Source organism: Salvia miltiorrhiza, chromosome 5 (genome assembly GCF_028751815.1).
Source record: "Salvia miltiorrhiza cultivar Shanhuang (shh) chromosome 5, IMPLAD_Smil_shh, whole genome shotgun sequence".
Lineage (NCBI taxonomy): Eukaryota > Viridiplantae > Streptophyta > Magnoliopsida > Lamiales > Lamiaceae > Salvia > Salvia miltiorrhiza.
This window is the reverse complement of record NC_080391.1, coordinates 48,663,638-48,677,652: the sequence shown is the minus strand read 5'-3', so window position 1 is coordinate 48,677,652 and position 14,015 is coordinate 48,663,638. Positions and strand designations below refer to the sequence as shown.

Genomic DNA, 14,015 nt, shown 5'->3' with positions numbered 1-14,015 from the left:
AATATTGAGCTAAATTGAAGTCCATTGCTAATCCATCGATGCCTAATCCCTAAACCACATTCATCACTTGTTAATCCACTTTGCTTATTTGATCTTATTTGTCTTTGAATTTGCTAGATAATTGTTTAGATAACCAACCCATTCACCTTGTCGTTTAGTCTAAATAGCTCTAGCATAATGAATTAGGATAATCACTAGAATTTGACTACTAATCCTTGTGGAATACGACATTGCTTCCCTATGTTGCAACTACACCGTATACTTGCAGCGTGGTGAAAATAAATAGTGAACAGCATCGTCGATGCTGTGCAAGGTGAAGATGGTTACTTCCGAATGAGCCATGATGCTGTGGGCCATGACTCTCTCACGCCTTGCAGAAATGCACGGTGGCTATCCGCCAATTAGCCACCGGCGTCAGTGCGATGACTTTCGACGAGTATCTAAAGGTCGCCGACACGACGAGGCGTCTATGCCTAAAGAAATTCTACAGAGCTGTCGTCCGAGCATACGGCGCTGAGTATCTGCGACGTCCTACAGCGACAGACATCCAATGCCTTCTTCAGATGCATGAGGCGCGACACGAATTTCCCGGGATGCTCGTGTCACGGCCCGCCCTAACTATGGATAGTTAGGCCGAGTGATCCACGACTAGGGATGGGGTTAAAGAAGAAGGGGAAGAAAAGGGGCGTCATTTATAGCCGTAAAACTTACTCATCTTAATAAAACTCGTCATTTTTATTCATTAATACTCAATTGAAAACAGTCTATGAAAGACAGCATAAAACTTAATTAATATCATTAATCAAGTTATACATCGTATGAAACCATTCTCTTAAGACTCAAAGTATGACATAACATACTATAACATCAACAACATCTTGCAGCGGAAAGTAGCTAGACATATGTATGAAGACATATTCTAGACAGGTTAACTATTTATTAACAACCCTGGAGACTCCGCTCATTGCAACACCATCATCACATCAGCTCAACCTGCACATTTAGAAAACATATGCAGGGCTGAGTACAAAAGCACTCAGTGGGCACGTATGCCTAGGTATAAAAATACATGCTTCAAAACTGTAAATTGTCATGCCATCATAAACAGTACAGCAAGGGAGTTTTTCGCTAAAAAGGCCCAAGCTTACTAAGTTCATTTGTGATTCTTAAAGTTCGTCTGATCAGACTAAGTTCTTTTGTAATCTATCATATCTGAAACTGTGTGCCGGAGAGGTGGCCACCTCTCACGGTCACTTGACCGGCCAACCCGCTAGATGACTCACGGTCACTGGTGTACACTAGCCCTGGCAGGATAGCTATCAACTGCTCAGGACCCGAATTCGATTGCATCATTGGCAAAGCCAAAGCAGATAGATATCATACTAAAATTTAAACATTTTATGGCAAGACAACAGTTGTAATATTTTCCAGTTCAAAGATTTGTAACAAAATAACTTGTTCAAAGGTAGCATTAAACTCGTTTGATAGATATATAAAACTGAAATTAACAGTTAAATCATCTCATGCATTCATTCGTATAAGAGGCCTACGACACGCAGGGGATCTCTATATACGTATAGTAAAAGTAATGCCCACCTCGTTGTGTCTCTGTATCAATGAGTAACGTCACTCTCTCCCTCAAGTCGTTACTTCCCAAAAGGACCTTCATCGTTATGAAGAATTGGTGAGAAGTTATAAAAGAAACCTCGATTAATAATCTAATCTCTTTTATGAAACATTAGTATCTCTAATGTTCATCTCTCTTGATTGTTAATCAATATAACAATTATTATCTCTCGTCATTACTCATTAATTATAACATCCTTATGTTATAATTAGCAGCGCTTCAATTAAAAGAAATATTTAACACATCGAAAAGTCCACTTTCTTAGCAGATCTATTCGCTCTCATCTCGTCTAATTAACCAATTAGAAAGTTAAACTTTCCATTAGGTATGTATTTGAGTCACAGGTCAACAAGAATTGACTATGCTCAAATTCTAATTTCACTAAAAATTTCGACATGACCTATTCATATATAATGTCAGCCACGAGATTTCAACGCGTGAATCTCACTACGTGAACTCGTCTCTCGACTCAAAACTTAACATCTTGACATCTTTTCAACGCAAACCAAACAATTCAAAATCATCAAAACTCTTTATCAGTAAACTATCATTTATACTCGACACCAATTGTTCGAGTGTCAGATACCAACATTTATGTGCGTTAATCATAACTCTCACAACTCACACCATTTAGTCATATCGTATCATCCATCAAAACAAATATAATCAAGTTGTTTTCTAGAAAGTTTTGCTGTTTTTGTGTCATCTTTAAAAATTCATAACAACCAACTCAATCATCATAAACTCTCATACCAATTGATCTCAAAAACTCCATGAAGTGTAGTTCACTCTAAAAATGGTAGTTAACCAAAAAGGTTAAAGGTTTTTGGAGATATTGCTCTTTTAGTGCAGGCTGTCAAAGATTGACAGTTTCTGCCAATTTTGTTTAGGCCATTAGAAACCAAGGCAAACCTTAATAAAATTCCATCAAATTTAATCAGCCAAAACTAAAGGTATCCTTGAAGATTTGGTTAAAATTTCACAAGAGAAAACGTTCATATGATCTGCCAAATAAACAATGAAACTCATACACTTTTATTGTTGGAAAAATATGACAGCAGAACAGGGCATTTTTGAAATAATAAACTGCTCTGTTTCAGAGGTCATAAAAATCGAAATCTTATGTTTTTAGAAAAGTATTGAAGTCTAGTTTCGTTTAAAAAAAAACGGTGATGCAAAATCCTTCATGGATTAATAGATATAAACGTTTTTGTGAAGTCTACCAACAGTTGACAGATTCTGTCAAGGATTTTTTCAAAATATCTTTAAAATACCAAACATCATCCAAAAGACATGAAATTTTGCAGCGACGAAATACACATATCATAGATAAACATACTAAAATTTCAGAGCCATCAAGCAATGAAAACTCATCGAAACATAAGCTTGAAACTGCTGTAAAATTTTGACAGAATTCCAGTTTTAATTTCGTTCAACAATTATCATCCATAAATTGTAAATCAATTAGCATGCTCATGTGACATTGTAGAACACATATACGCAATAATATTCATTATGCAACGTCTCAAACTTCACGAATTTAAATAATCATACTCCAAAAATTTATACAATTTTCGTGCTTGGAAAAATACGAATTTAATATATATCGATTCTAGCATACCCCTAAGCACAAATATCAAGTCAAAACGATCAAACAAAAATCGAAAGACAAGCTAATATGTGAAAAACGGGGCTGCCCTCATGGGTTTCATAGCTACGGTTCGTTCCGTTCTTACTCCCTTCATTAAACATGCTCAACATCTACCCAAGAACAACATACTAAAATTTCACGACGATCCGACGTCGTTTCAAAATAAAGTCGAGAATCGACGTTTTTCGACGTCGACGAAAATCGAAAAGAAAACCATCAAAACGTAGGTAGAGATCTTACCTACTTAGATACGTGATCGAAAAGATGATCGGCGCTCGTCTCGGTGCTCAAATCGGAGGTCAAAAGCTCCAACTCCTCAACAATGGTGTTATGCGTGAGTTTAGTGTGTGTTTTAGGTGTTGTGTGTGTGAGTTAAAAGTGTTTGGCTGAGACAAACGTGTAATATGTGTGAGTGAGTGAGTTTGGGCGGTTGGGGGGGTGGTTAGGGGTAGGGTAGGTTAGATATTTAGGATATTAACCCGTTAGTCGTTAAATATCTCATTTCGTCTCGTCTCGTCTTAACGACTAACTACCCATACTCTTCGTTACTCGCCCTCTCAACTCCTACTCACTTTTATTACACTCGTAATTCTATATAAATATAGAAAATACAAGCTCGTTCTCGAAATTCTGATAAACGAGATTTACACGTTTATCGAGAAATCCCGATTTACTATTCACTCGTCGTCCAAAAATAAAAACTTTCATTATTGGACTCGTATCGAAAAACTAAGAATATTTCTCGACGACGTGCACGTAAGATTTTGAAAGTCGACAAAAAGACGAAATAGCCGTACTTTACTATTCATCGTCAAAAAGTCAAAAATTTCAAAAACGTCTTAACGGACTCAGATTTCACTTCCGAGTTCACCGTTCTCATTCAAATAGTTATCTAGAATTATTCAAATACTCAAACTCAAATACGGATATAAAATCCCACATCATCCTCACATCATCAAAAGAACATCTCAACATCTTTAAAATATAACAACAAAACTTCATATAACTCTTCATCTCTTTACAAAGTAAATCAAACAAGGGATCTAAACCCTAATTACTCAAACTTAAGCAATTAACACGTCATCAAAAGCCCGGGTGTTACAGCTCGGGAGTCTTGATTGTATGCATTGGGCGTAGAAAAATTGCCCAAAGGCGTGGCATGGAGCATATACACACGGTGATCAAGGGGAGCCCACCTTGATCTTGGAGGCCTTTGCATCCCACGATTTGTGGATTTGGCATGCTTTCTTCGGTGTCGCCGGTTCGAACAACAACATCAACATTCTCAACCAGTCGCCCCTGTTCTCCGACGTCTTGGAAGGAACGTCGGCGCCGGTGATCTTTGATACTACTACTACTGCCACAACGATTTCATTATGCAAAAATGACGAAAATCCCTAACAGAAATCCTTGATAACGGGCAGGCACTCTCCTTGCACAAGTGGGCTTTCTTGTTGTTATTGGGCCGCTCTCGGCTTGGGCCTCGTCCTCCGCAGATACTTGGGCTCCCCTGGGTTTCATGTAATTCTTCTTGATTTGGGCTGGGTGTATCACGCTAATTAAATATGGGTGATTCTATTTATAGCCTCTATTTTATTTTTTGTAGTCACTATTTAAAATAATAATTAAAAATTTATCTTATATTTAAATATATATGAGCTATAAAGAATAAAATGGAGGGTATGAAATAGAATCATAGCTCGTTAAAAATATGCTTGTGAGAGAGTCTAATCAATCATGCTAAATATCATTATGTAATCAAGCATGCTATTTATATAAGCAGATTATACTTGTCCCTCGTCTTTACATTTTTTATCTCTCTGGTTAACACTCGATTCTCGATATATCTCTGTTCAAATAATGATCATTAAAGTATTTTAATTATCCATAATTGATCAGATTACTGACAAAAATGTCAATTTTTCAATGGATGACCAATCAAACAAAATTAGACAATCCACAATATTTATTTTTAGCATGTGAAGAAGTTGATTGCATTCGCATGTAAATCATGTTTCTTTTAAAAAAAATTCATGTTTTAACGATAAGAACGTTTGATGAGTTGAATTAAATAAAATAACACGAATACAATGCTTAGATGACCGATTAGTGGTTCATAAAATAATATGAATATGTATGCAAGTTCGCAGAATCACAACCAGAATATGGCCGAACACCGACGGAATATTTCGTCGGTAAGAATCAAAATTCCGTCGGTAAATGGAGATACTGACGGATTTCACCCGTCGTGAAAACGCTCGTCGGTAAATGATTTACCGACGGATTTTTTCTGTCCGTCGGTGGATACCGACGGACATCGCCGTCGGTAAGTCTCCGGCGCCGGCGTTGGCCGTGGTAGGTGGCGCGTTTACCGACGGATTACCGACGGAAAATTCCGTCGGTAAATTATTTTTAACTTTTTTTTTATATTTCAACCTACCTTCATATTCTACAAGTATTTCTCATGTATTTTGAACTTAATTGCATATGATTTGGCCAACTTCCCAGTGGGTCACCCATCTTACATGAACTTAATTGCATATGATTTGGCCAACTTCCCAGTGGGTCACCCATCTTACTAGTGCTCTGAGTCAAGCACGCTTAAACCTTGAAGTTTCTTTCGAGTGGTCGCCAGTGGAGAACACACGTATTATTGATATAACTAGCACCTATTAATTCATTTAAATTCTATTTCAATATACAATATCATTTATTCATAACCTTAGAATATGTCGAGATGATATCTAAGACTTGTGGTGTCGGCGAAAAAATGACGGTAAATATATGATCGAATTTAAGATAATAAAAAAAATTAATATTATCGTTTATTAAAAAGAGAAAATATTATTGCTAAAAATAACTATCAGAATTAAAATATATTCAATAATTTAAAAATAATAATAATATAGAAAATTAATTTAAAATAATTTAAAATAAAAAAATAAATAATAAAAAATAATAAAATAAAAATAATAAAAAATAATTTACCGACGGACTTTATCCGTCGGTACTAATTTTAAAAATAATTTAAAATAAATAAAATAAATAAAAAAATATAAAAAATAATAAAAATACAAATAATAATTATTAAATTCGAAATTACCCAATTTTCCGACGGAGTTTAATTCGTCGGTATTCCGTCGGTAAAAAATTAAAATAATTATTAAAATAAAAAATACCGAATTTACCGACGGATATTGTCCGTCGGTATTCTCATCGGAAATAGATGCCGACTCCGGCGATGTTGCTGGATGACGGTCCGTCGGTGATCCGTCGATATCTACCGACGGAAAATAGTCCGTCGGTGATATCCATCGGTGTTCGACCAGTTTTCTTGTAGTGAAGAATTAAGATGATGACCGGAGTTGTTTAATATAGAGGCCGCACTACTTCATAAAATTTAGAATTCATCATCTCGATCGGCATTAATTCTCTTTCCAGATTAAGATGACAACTTTAGGATTGCATTCCTCTTTCATTCCGAGAAATAGTCCTTCATCATTTAGGAAGATCAATGAGATCAACTCATTAAATACGCCTATTAATATCATCACCGCAAAATCTTCTTCTGTATTGAAGTGTGATGCATTTATCTAGAATATTCTAGGTGAGAATAAGCTATGTATATTCTAGAGAATTCACCACTAGCTAGATTACTCTAGAGTATTCTAAATAATACCTAGGACATGTATGGTATTCTAGAGATTAGATATTTTCTATATAGTATCTAGAGAATTCTAGATACAAGTTAGTGTAGTGGGATCTAGAGAGATCTTCCCACACCTATAAATAGAGCTCTTGTGAGCCATTTGTAACTAATCTCAATAATCTCAAACCAATCTAAAACATCTCAAAAACATCACTCTATCTAATATTATCTAAGTTCTTTGGAGACAAGAGCTCCACTCTAAAATCATTCTCTCTATCTTCTACACACACTACACTCACAATATTCTCTACACCACTTCACTACAATCACTCACCACACTCAAACCACTATATAATCACCTCCATTTTCTAACAAGTGGTATCAGAGCTTGTTCGATCATAAGCGGGCGTTATGGCGTCGTCAAGTCTCTCCATCACGACTCCAATATTCAATGGAGAAAACTATGACTATTGGAGTGTTCGTATGAAGACTTGCCTTGAATCCCATGATCTTTGGGATGTCATTGAAGAAGGAATCACCATGCCGGGAGAAGATATCGACAAGACATCCTCATCCGAGGTACGTAAGAAATTAAAGCAACAAAATGCTAAAGCTCTTTATCTTCTCCAACAATCTGTTAGTGATTCTATCATGGCAAGAATTATTCGAGCCACTACTGCAAAAGAAGCTTGGGATATCCTTAAGGAGGAGTTCCAAGGAAATGTTAAAGTTCGAACCATTAAACTGCAAAGTTTAAGGCGAGAACTAGAGAATCTTAAAATGAAAGATTCAGAAGCCGCAAAAGATTATTTCTCAAGAATAATGGAAATAATCAATCAAATGCGGTCATACGGAGAGAACGTCTCCGATGAAAGGATCGTACAGAAGGTCTTAATCAGCCTTACCGAGAAGTATGATCCAGTAGTGGCGGCGATTGAAGAATCAAAAGATTTATCAAAAATGTCTGTCGCGGAGCTGATGGGTTCCTTGGAAGCACACGAGCAACGATTGAGTAGGCGACATGAAAGTTCACTAGAGAGTGCCTTTCAGTCCAAGCTCAACGTTAGAGGCAATAAGTCAAGAAGCGGCGGAAATTTTAAAAGCAATCACAAGGAAGGAAGCTCCAGCAACAAGGAGAGCAAGGCAAATTTTCCACCATGTGGAATTTGCAAGAAGACAAATCACTTAGAGAAGGACTGCTATCATCGAGGAAAGCCACAGTGCAAAAACTGCAAAAGGTTCGGGCATGTGGAAAAAGATTGCAGAGATAGAAGAAATCATCAAGCCAATTATTCAGAAAATCAAAATGAGAAGGAGTACATGTTCTATGCATGTCACTCGGCAACGGAAGCAGGAGAAGAAGAATGGTACATCGATAGCGGATGCAGCAACCACATGACATCCAACGAGACCATCTTCCGTGAGTTAGATACTTCAATCAAGACGAAGGTGAAGATGGGCAATGGAGAACTGGTGGAGACGAAAGGGAAAGGTACAATTGCCATAGAAACTAACAAAGGTACGCGATTTATTAGAAATGTTCTCCTAGTACCTCGTCTTGCACAAAGTCTATTAAGTGTTGGCCAAATGATGGAAAGTGGATATGCCCTCCACTTTGAGAAAGATTCTTGTCGAATTTACGACAAGAAAAATAACCAAGATATTGCAGTAGTAAAAATGGGAAAAAATAGAAACTTTCCCATTCAATGGCAATATCCACAAAAGGCAATGGTGGCTCAACTCGACGATACGAGTTTATGGCATCGGAGATTTGGGCATTTCAACCTAAATGCCTTAAGGCTACTTCATCAGAAAAATATGATGAGAGACATGCCTCTTTTAAATGAAAGAGAAGGTGTATGCGAAGGATGCATGATCGGAAAGCAACATAGACAACCATTTCCAACGGAGAAAACATGGCGAGCCAAGGAGATACTAGAGCTTGTCCACACCGACGTTTGCGGTCCAATGCGCACACCTTCAGTAAACCAAAACAGGTACTTCATACTCTTTATTGATGACTACTCTAGAATGACTTGGGTATATTTTCTCCAAGAAAAATCAGAAGTCTTTAGAATCTTCAAGAGATTCAAGAACTTTGTGGAGAACCAAAGTGGTCGCAAAATAAAGAAACTGAGAAGCGGTCGAGGTACCGAATACAACTCAAAAGAGTTCGACAAGTTCTGTGAAGATGAAGGTGTGGAGCATCAACTAATGGTGGCCTACACTCCACAACAAAACGGCGTGTCGGAAAGAAAGAATCGAACAGTCATGGAGATGGCGAGATCCATGCTGGCGGAGAAAGGATTGCCAAAGAAGTTTTGGGCGGAGGCAGTATATACATCGGTCTACCTACTCAACCGATGTCCAACAAAGGCCGTGCTAAACAAGACGCCGATCGAAGCTTGGTCAGGACAAAAGCCTTCAGCCAAACATTTGAGGGTCTTTGGAAGTATCTGCTACATCCACATTCCCTCAGTAAAAAGACACAAACTGGAGGACAAGACGGAGAAGGGAATCTTCCTCGGCTACAGCTCTAAATCCAAGGGTTATAGAATCTACAATCTTGAGACCAAGAAGCTGGTGACAAGTCGAGACGTGGAATTTGACGAACAAGCCTCCTGGAATTGGGAGACAGAAAGTGTTGAAAGGCGGACAACAACTACACTCCTAAAAGAAGTCACAGAACATGGAGAACAAGATCAACAAAGCCCACCAAGGTCCTCTTCAGAAGCCAATACCTCAAGTGGATCCGACTCAGACTCCTCACCAGACTTTCCACCTTTTCGGGTAAGAACTCTAGTAGATTTATATGAATCCACTGATATATATGAGACATGCAACTTTTGTTCTTTAGAGCCAAGTAACTATGCAGAAGCATCCAAAGAGAAAGTTTGGATTAAAGCAATGGAGGAGGAGATAAAAATGATAGAAAAGAATGATACTTGGGAGTTGGTGGATCTTCCAAGTGACAAGGAAGTCATTGGAGTCAAATGGGTGTTCAAGACAAAGCTGAATCCTGATGGTTCGATCCAGAAGCATAAGGCAAGACTTGTCGCAAAAGGATATGCTCAAGTACCAGGAGTCGACTACACAGAAACGTTTGCTCCAGTAGCCCGGATGGACACAATTCGAGCACTCATAGCTCTAGCGGCTCAGAAGAAATGGAAAATCTATCAGCTTGATGTTAAGTCGGCATTTCTCAACGGAGATCTAATAGACAAGATATATGTGGAGCAGCCAGAAGGATTCACAAAGTAAGAAGGCAAAGTTCTTCGCCTCAAGAAAGCACTCTATGGGCTCAAACAAGCGCCACGAGCCTGGTACAGCAAAATAGATGGATATTTCACCGGTCAAGGATTCATGAGGAGCAAGAACGAGGCCACTCTATACATCAAAACTCTACGTACGAACATCCTGATTGTCTCTCTTTATGTTGATGACTTAATTGTCACAGGAAATAACACAAAATTGATCGAGGATTTCAAGAGAGACATGATGAGCACATTTGAGATGACGGACTTAGGATTAATGCACTATTTTCTCGGAATGGAGATAAGTCAAGAGGAAGAAGGCATCTTCCTATCACAAAAGAAGTATATTGAAGATATGCTCAAGAAGTTCAAGATGCAAGACTGCAAGCCAGTGGTTACACCTCTCATTCCAAATGAGAAGTTGAAGAAAGAAGATGGGTCAAAACCGACGGATTCTACAAAGTATCGAAGTTTGATTGGGAGTCTACTATATTTGACGGCAACAAGGCCAGACATCAAGTATGCAACAAGCCTTCTATCCAGATTCATGGAAAGTCCGAAGGAGACCCACTATGGAGCAGCAAAGAGACTTCTCAGATACCTGCAAGGTACGCTCAACTATGGTATTTGGTACAAACCAAAGTCTGACTCACAGATCAGTGGATATAGCGATAGTGATTGGGCTGGATCTCAAGATGACATGAAAAGCACCTCAGGCTATGCTTTCAAGCTTGGCTCAGGAATTTTTTCTTGGGGATCAAAGAAGCAAGACTCAGTTGCACTATCAACAGCAGAAGCTGAGTATGTTGCAGCAGCCGAAGCAGCATGCCAAGCTATATGGCTTAGAAGAATACTAGCGGATATGGGCGAACCGCAAGACTCATCGACAGAGATCTACTGCGATAACAAGTCATCTATAGCAATGGCTAAGAATCCAGTTCAGCACAATCGCACCAAGCACATCGACATCAAGTATCACTTCTTGAGAGATGTTGAAGCAAAGAAACTTATCGAGATGAAGTATTGTCCAACAGAAGAGCAGTTGGCGGACATCTTCACAAAAGCACTACCAAGGGACAGATTCCAGTTTCTACGAAGAATGCTTGGAGTAACCGATAAATGCATCAAGGAGGAGTATTGAAGTGTGATGCATTTATCTAGAATATTCTAGGTGAGAATAAGCTATGTATATTCTAGAGAATTCACCACTAGCTAGATTACTCTAGAGTATTCTAAATAATACCTAGGACATGTATGGTATTCTAGAGATTAGATATTTTCTATATAGTATCTAGAGAATTCTAGATATAAGTTAGTGTAGTGGGATCTAGAGAGATCTTCCCACACCTATAAATAGAGCTCTTGTGAGCCATTTGTAACTAATCTCAATAATCTCAAACCAATCTAAAACATCTCAAAAACATCACTCTATCTAATATTATCTAAGTTCTTCGGAGACAAGAGCTCCACTCTAAAATCATTCTCTCTATCTTCTACACACACTACACTCACAATATTCTCTACACCACTTCACTACAATCACTCACCACACTCAAACCACTATATAATCACCTCCATTTTCTAACAGCCCATATTTTTCACCGTCTCACAAAGAAATTACCAAATTACTATCAAACTCCACAATCGCCATTAACAAGCTTCTTCAAATCATTGGATGATTTCATCTGCAATGTCATGGACTTACCCCTTCCCCCCTCTCTTGACCCTAAACACGTACTCTCCGACAACTTCGTTCCGGTGGGGGAGTTTCCCCCCACCGCCTGCGACGTGGTGGAGGGCTCCCTCCCGAGCTGCCTCGACGGCGGCGCATACATCCGCAACGGCCCAAACCCTCAGTTCACCCCAAATGGGCCTTATCACTTATTTGAGGGCGATGGGCTGCTTCACATGATCAAATTCTCTCAGGGAAAACCCACCTTCTGCTCCCGCTACGTCAACACGCACAAATACGCAGTGGAGCGTGAAATGGGCTACCCTTTTGTTCCAAGCATTTTCTCCTGCTTCAATGGCGGCCTCTGTGCTTCCGTCTCTCGTTTTCTTCTCACTGCAGCTCGAATTCTCTCCGGCCACTTCGATCCGATCAATCAGGGTTTCGGCACGGCCAACACGAATTTAGCCCTAATTTCCGGCCAGCTCTTCGCCCTCTGCGAGTCCGATCTTCCCTACGCCGTGAGTATAACGGCGGAGGGAGATATAAAAACCCTAGGCCGCCATGATTTCGGAGCTGCCGAGGCATTCCCGAGGATGACGGGGCACCCGAAAATTGATCGGGTCACCGGAGAGACCTTCGCCTTCGCATACGACGTCGTGCCTCCATTCCTGAAGCTTTTCTGGATCGACTCGAATGGAAGAAAGCACAAGGATGTGGGCATATTCTCGATGAAGAGGCTGACGGTAATTCATGACTTTGCCCTGACAGAGACGTACGCCGTGATCCCCGACATGCAGATGGTGGTGAAGCCGTCGTTGATATTGAGCGGGAGATCGCCGGTGGAGATTGACGAGGAGAAGGTGGCGCGGGTGGGGGTTATTCCGAGGTACGCAGAGGATGAGGAGGAGATGGTGTGGATCGATGCGCCGGGGTTCAACCCTCTGCACTGTTTGAATGCTTGGGAAGAAGACGGCGGCGACACCGTGTGCATGGTGGCGTCGAATGCGTTGGCGGTGGATCAATTGTTGGAAAACATTGGCTGCGCGCAGCTGAAGATGGAAAAGATTGTCATAAATGTGAAGGCGAAGACGGTGCAGAGGCATTCCTTGTCGCCGGAGATTCTTGAATTTGGAGTCATCAATCCTGCTTATGCTGCCAAGAAAAACAGGTACTTCTATGTGTGTGTGTGTGTGACAGTGTGAGAGAGAGAGATAACACTTTATAGTTGCGACCTTAGAATTTATGTGCATCTGAATTTGCTGATCGTATTTAATTATATTATTCAGGTACATTTTTTTTTTTTTTGATCGGTCAAAGTCATGCTCCAATCACCAATTCGTTCCCAAGAGGGATCGAACCCGGTCACTTCACTTAAGTGAGGACCCGGTGGCCAGTGGGCTAAGCCCCCTGGTTATTCAGGTACATTTATGCATCAATAATAACAGAGACACGGCTGGTGGGAGTGGTGAAGCTAGACTTATCCCTACTAAACAAGGAGGATGGCGGCGATTGCACGGTGGCTAGCTGCTGGTATGGGCCGGACTGCCACGGCGGCGAACCCTTTTTCGTGGCGAGGGAAGCCAATAATCCGGCGGCGGAGGAGGACGACGGCTATTTGGTGACATATTTACACGATGATAATTGTAAAGAATCAAAGTTGGTAGTAATGGATGCCAAGTCAGCTACACTTGAAATAATCGCCGCCGTCAAGCTGCCGCAGCGCGTCCCCACTGGCTTCCACGGCCTATTTCTATCTCAGTCTGATTTATGTGACCTTGGAAATATTGATGCGTGCATGTGATAATTTAGTACAAGTTCATATTAAATTTCTTCATATTAATATTTATTTTTTTAAGTCAATAATTACTTCACCAAATAGATAAAAATACAAGTTCTGGCAACTAAAAAATAACATTATTTTTCTTCATATCAATAATTATTTTTTTAGAATAATAATTACTTGATCAAATAATTAAAAGTACAAATTCTTGTAAATACAAATTACAATTGTCGTGAAAATGTAATAATTTTGAAACATTATATTTTTTCACAACAATTATTACTTTTTCTCATTACAGTAATTAGTTAAAGCAATAATAAAGAAACTTTCAACTAAATAAAAGGGAGTAGGAATATAAACCCCAATCAAGAGACTAGAATGC

The 14,015-nt window shown here is 39.3% G+C and overlaps 2 protein-coding genes and 1 long non-coding RNA gene across 3 annotated transcripts; 2 read left to right on the top strand and 1 right to left on the bottom strand.

Annotated features, from left to right (window-relative positions):
• Positions 1-767: 767 nt before the first annotated feature.
• LOC130987119 (uncharacterized) lies at positions 768-3,661 on the bottom strand. Its single transcript, XR_009089574.1, has 3 exons — positions 3,519-3,661; positions 1,597-1,663; positions 768-993 (listed from the first exon to the last, which is right to left on the bottom strand). It is a non-coding gene; the product is annotated as an uncharacterized LOC130987119 (long non-coding RNA).
• A 6,629-nt stretch (positions 3,662-10,290) lies between these two features.
• LOC131026061 (uncharacterized mitochondrial protein AtMg00810-like) lies at positions 10,291-11,322 on the top strand. The gene has a single exon (XM_057955838.1). The coding sequence runs from the start codon at positions 10,291-10,293 to the stop codon at positions 11,320-11,322; it is 1,032 nt and encodes a 343-aa protein (XP_057811821.1).
• Positions 11,323-11,828: 506 nt separating this feature from the next.
• On the top strand, positions 11,829-13,654 carry LOC131026060 (probable carotenoid cleavage dioxygenase 4, chloroplastic). The gene is made up of 2 exons (XM_057955836.1): positions 11,829-13,021; positions 13,273-13,654. Exons 1-2 carry the CDS (start codon positions 11,877-11,879, stop codon positions 13,652-13,654), a joined length of 1,527 nt encoding a protein of 508 aa, XP_057811819.1. The 5' UTR covers positions 11,829-11,876.
• The last annotated feature ends 361 nt before the right edge of the window (positions 13,655-14,015 follow it).

Bases quoted from the DNA above. Each gene is read 5' to 3' on its own strand.
- LOC131026061 (XM_057955838.1), top strand. From the start codon at position 10,291: ATGAGGAGCAAGAACGAGGCCACTCTATACATCAAAACTCTACGTACG.
- LOC131026060 (XM_057955836.1), top strand. From the start codon at position 11,877: ATGGACTTACCCCTTCCCCCCTCTCTTGACCCTAAACACGTACTCTCC. The intron at 13,022-13,272 runs GTACTTCTATGT...CTGGTTATTCAG, and splicing joins TATGCTGCCAAGAAAAACAG to GTACATTTATGCATCAATAA.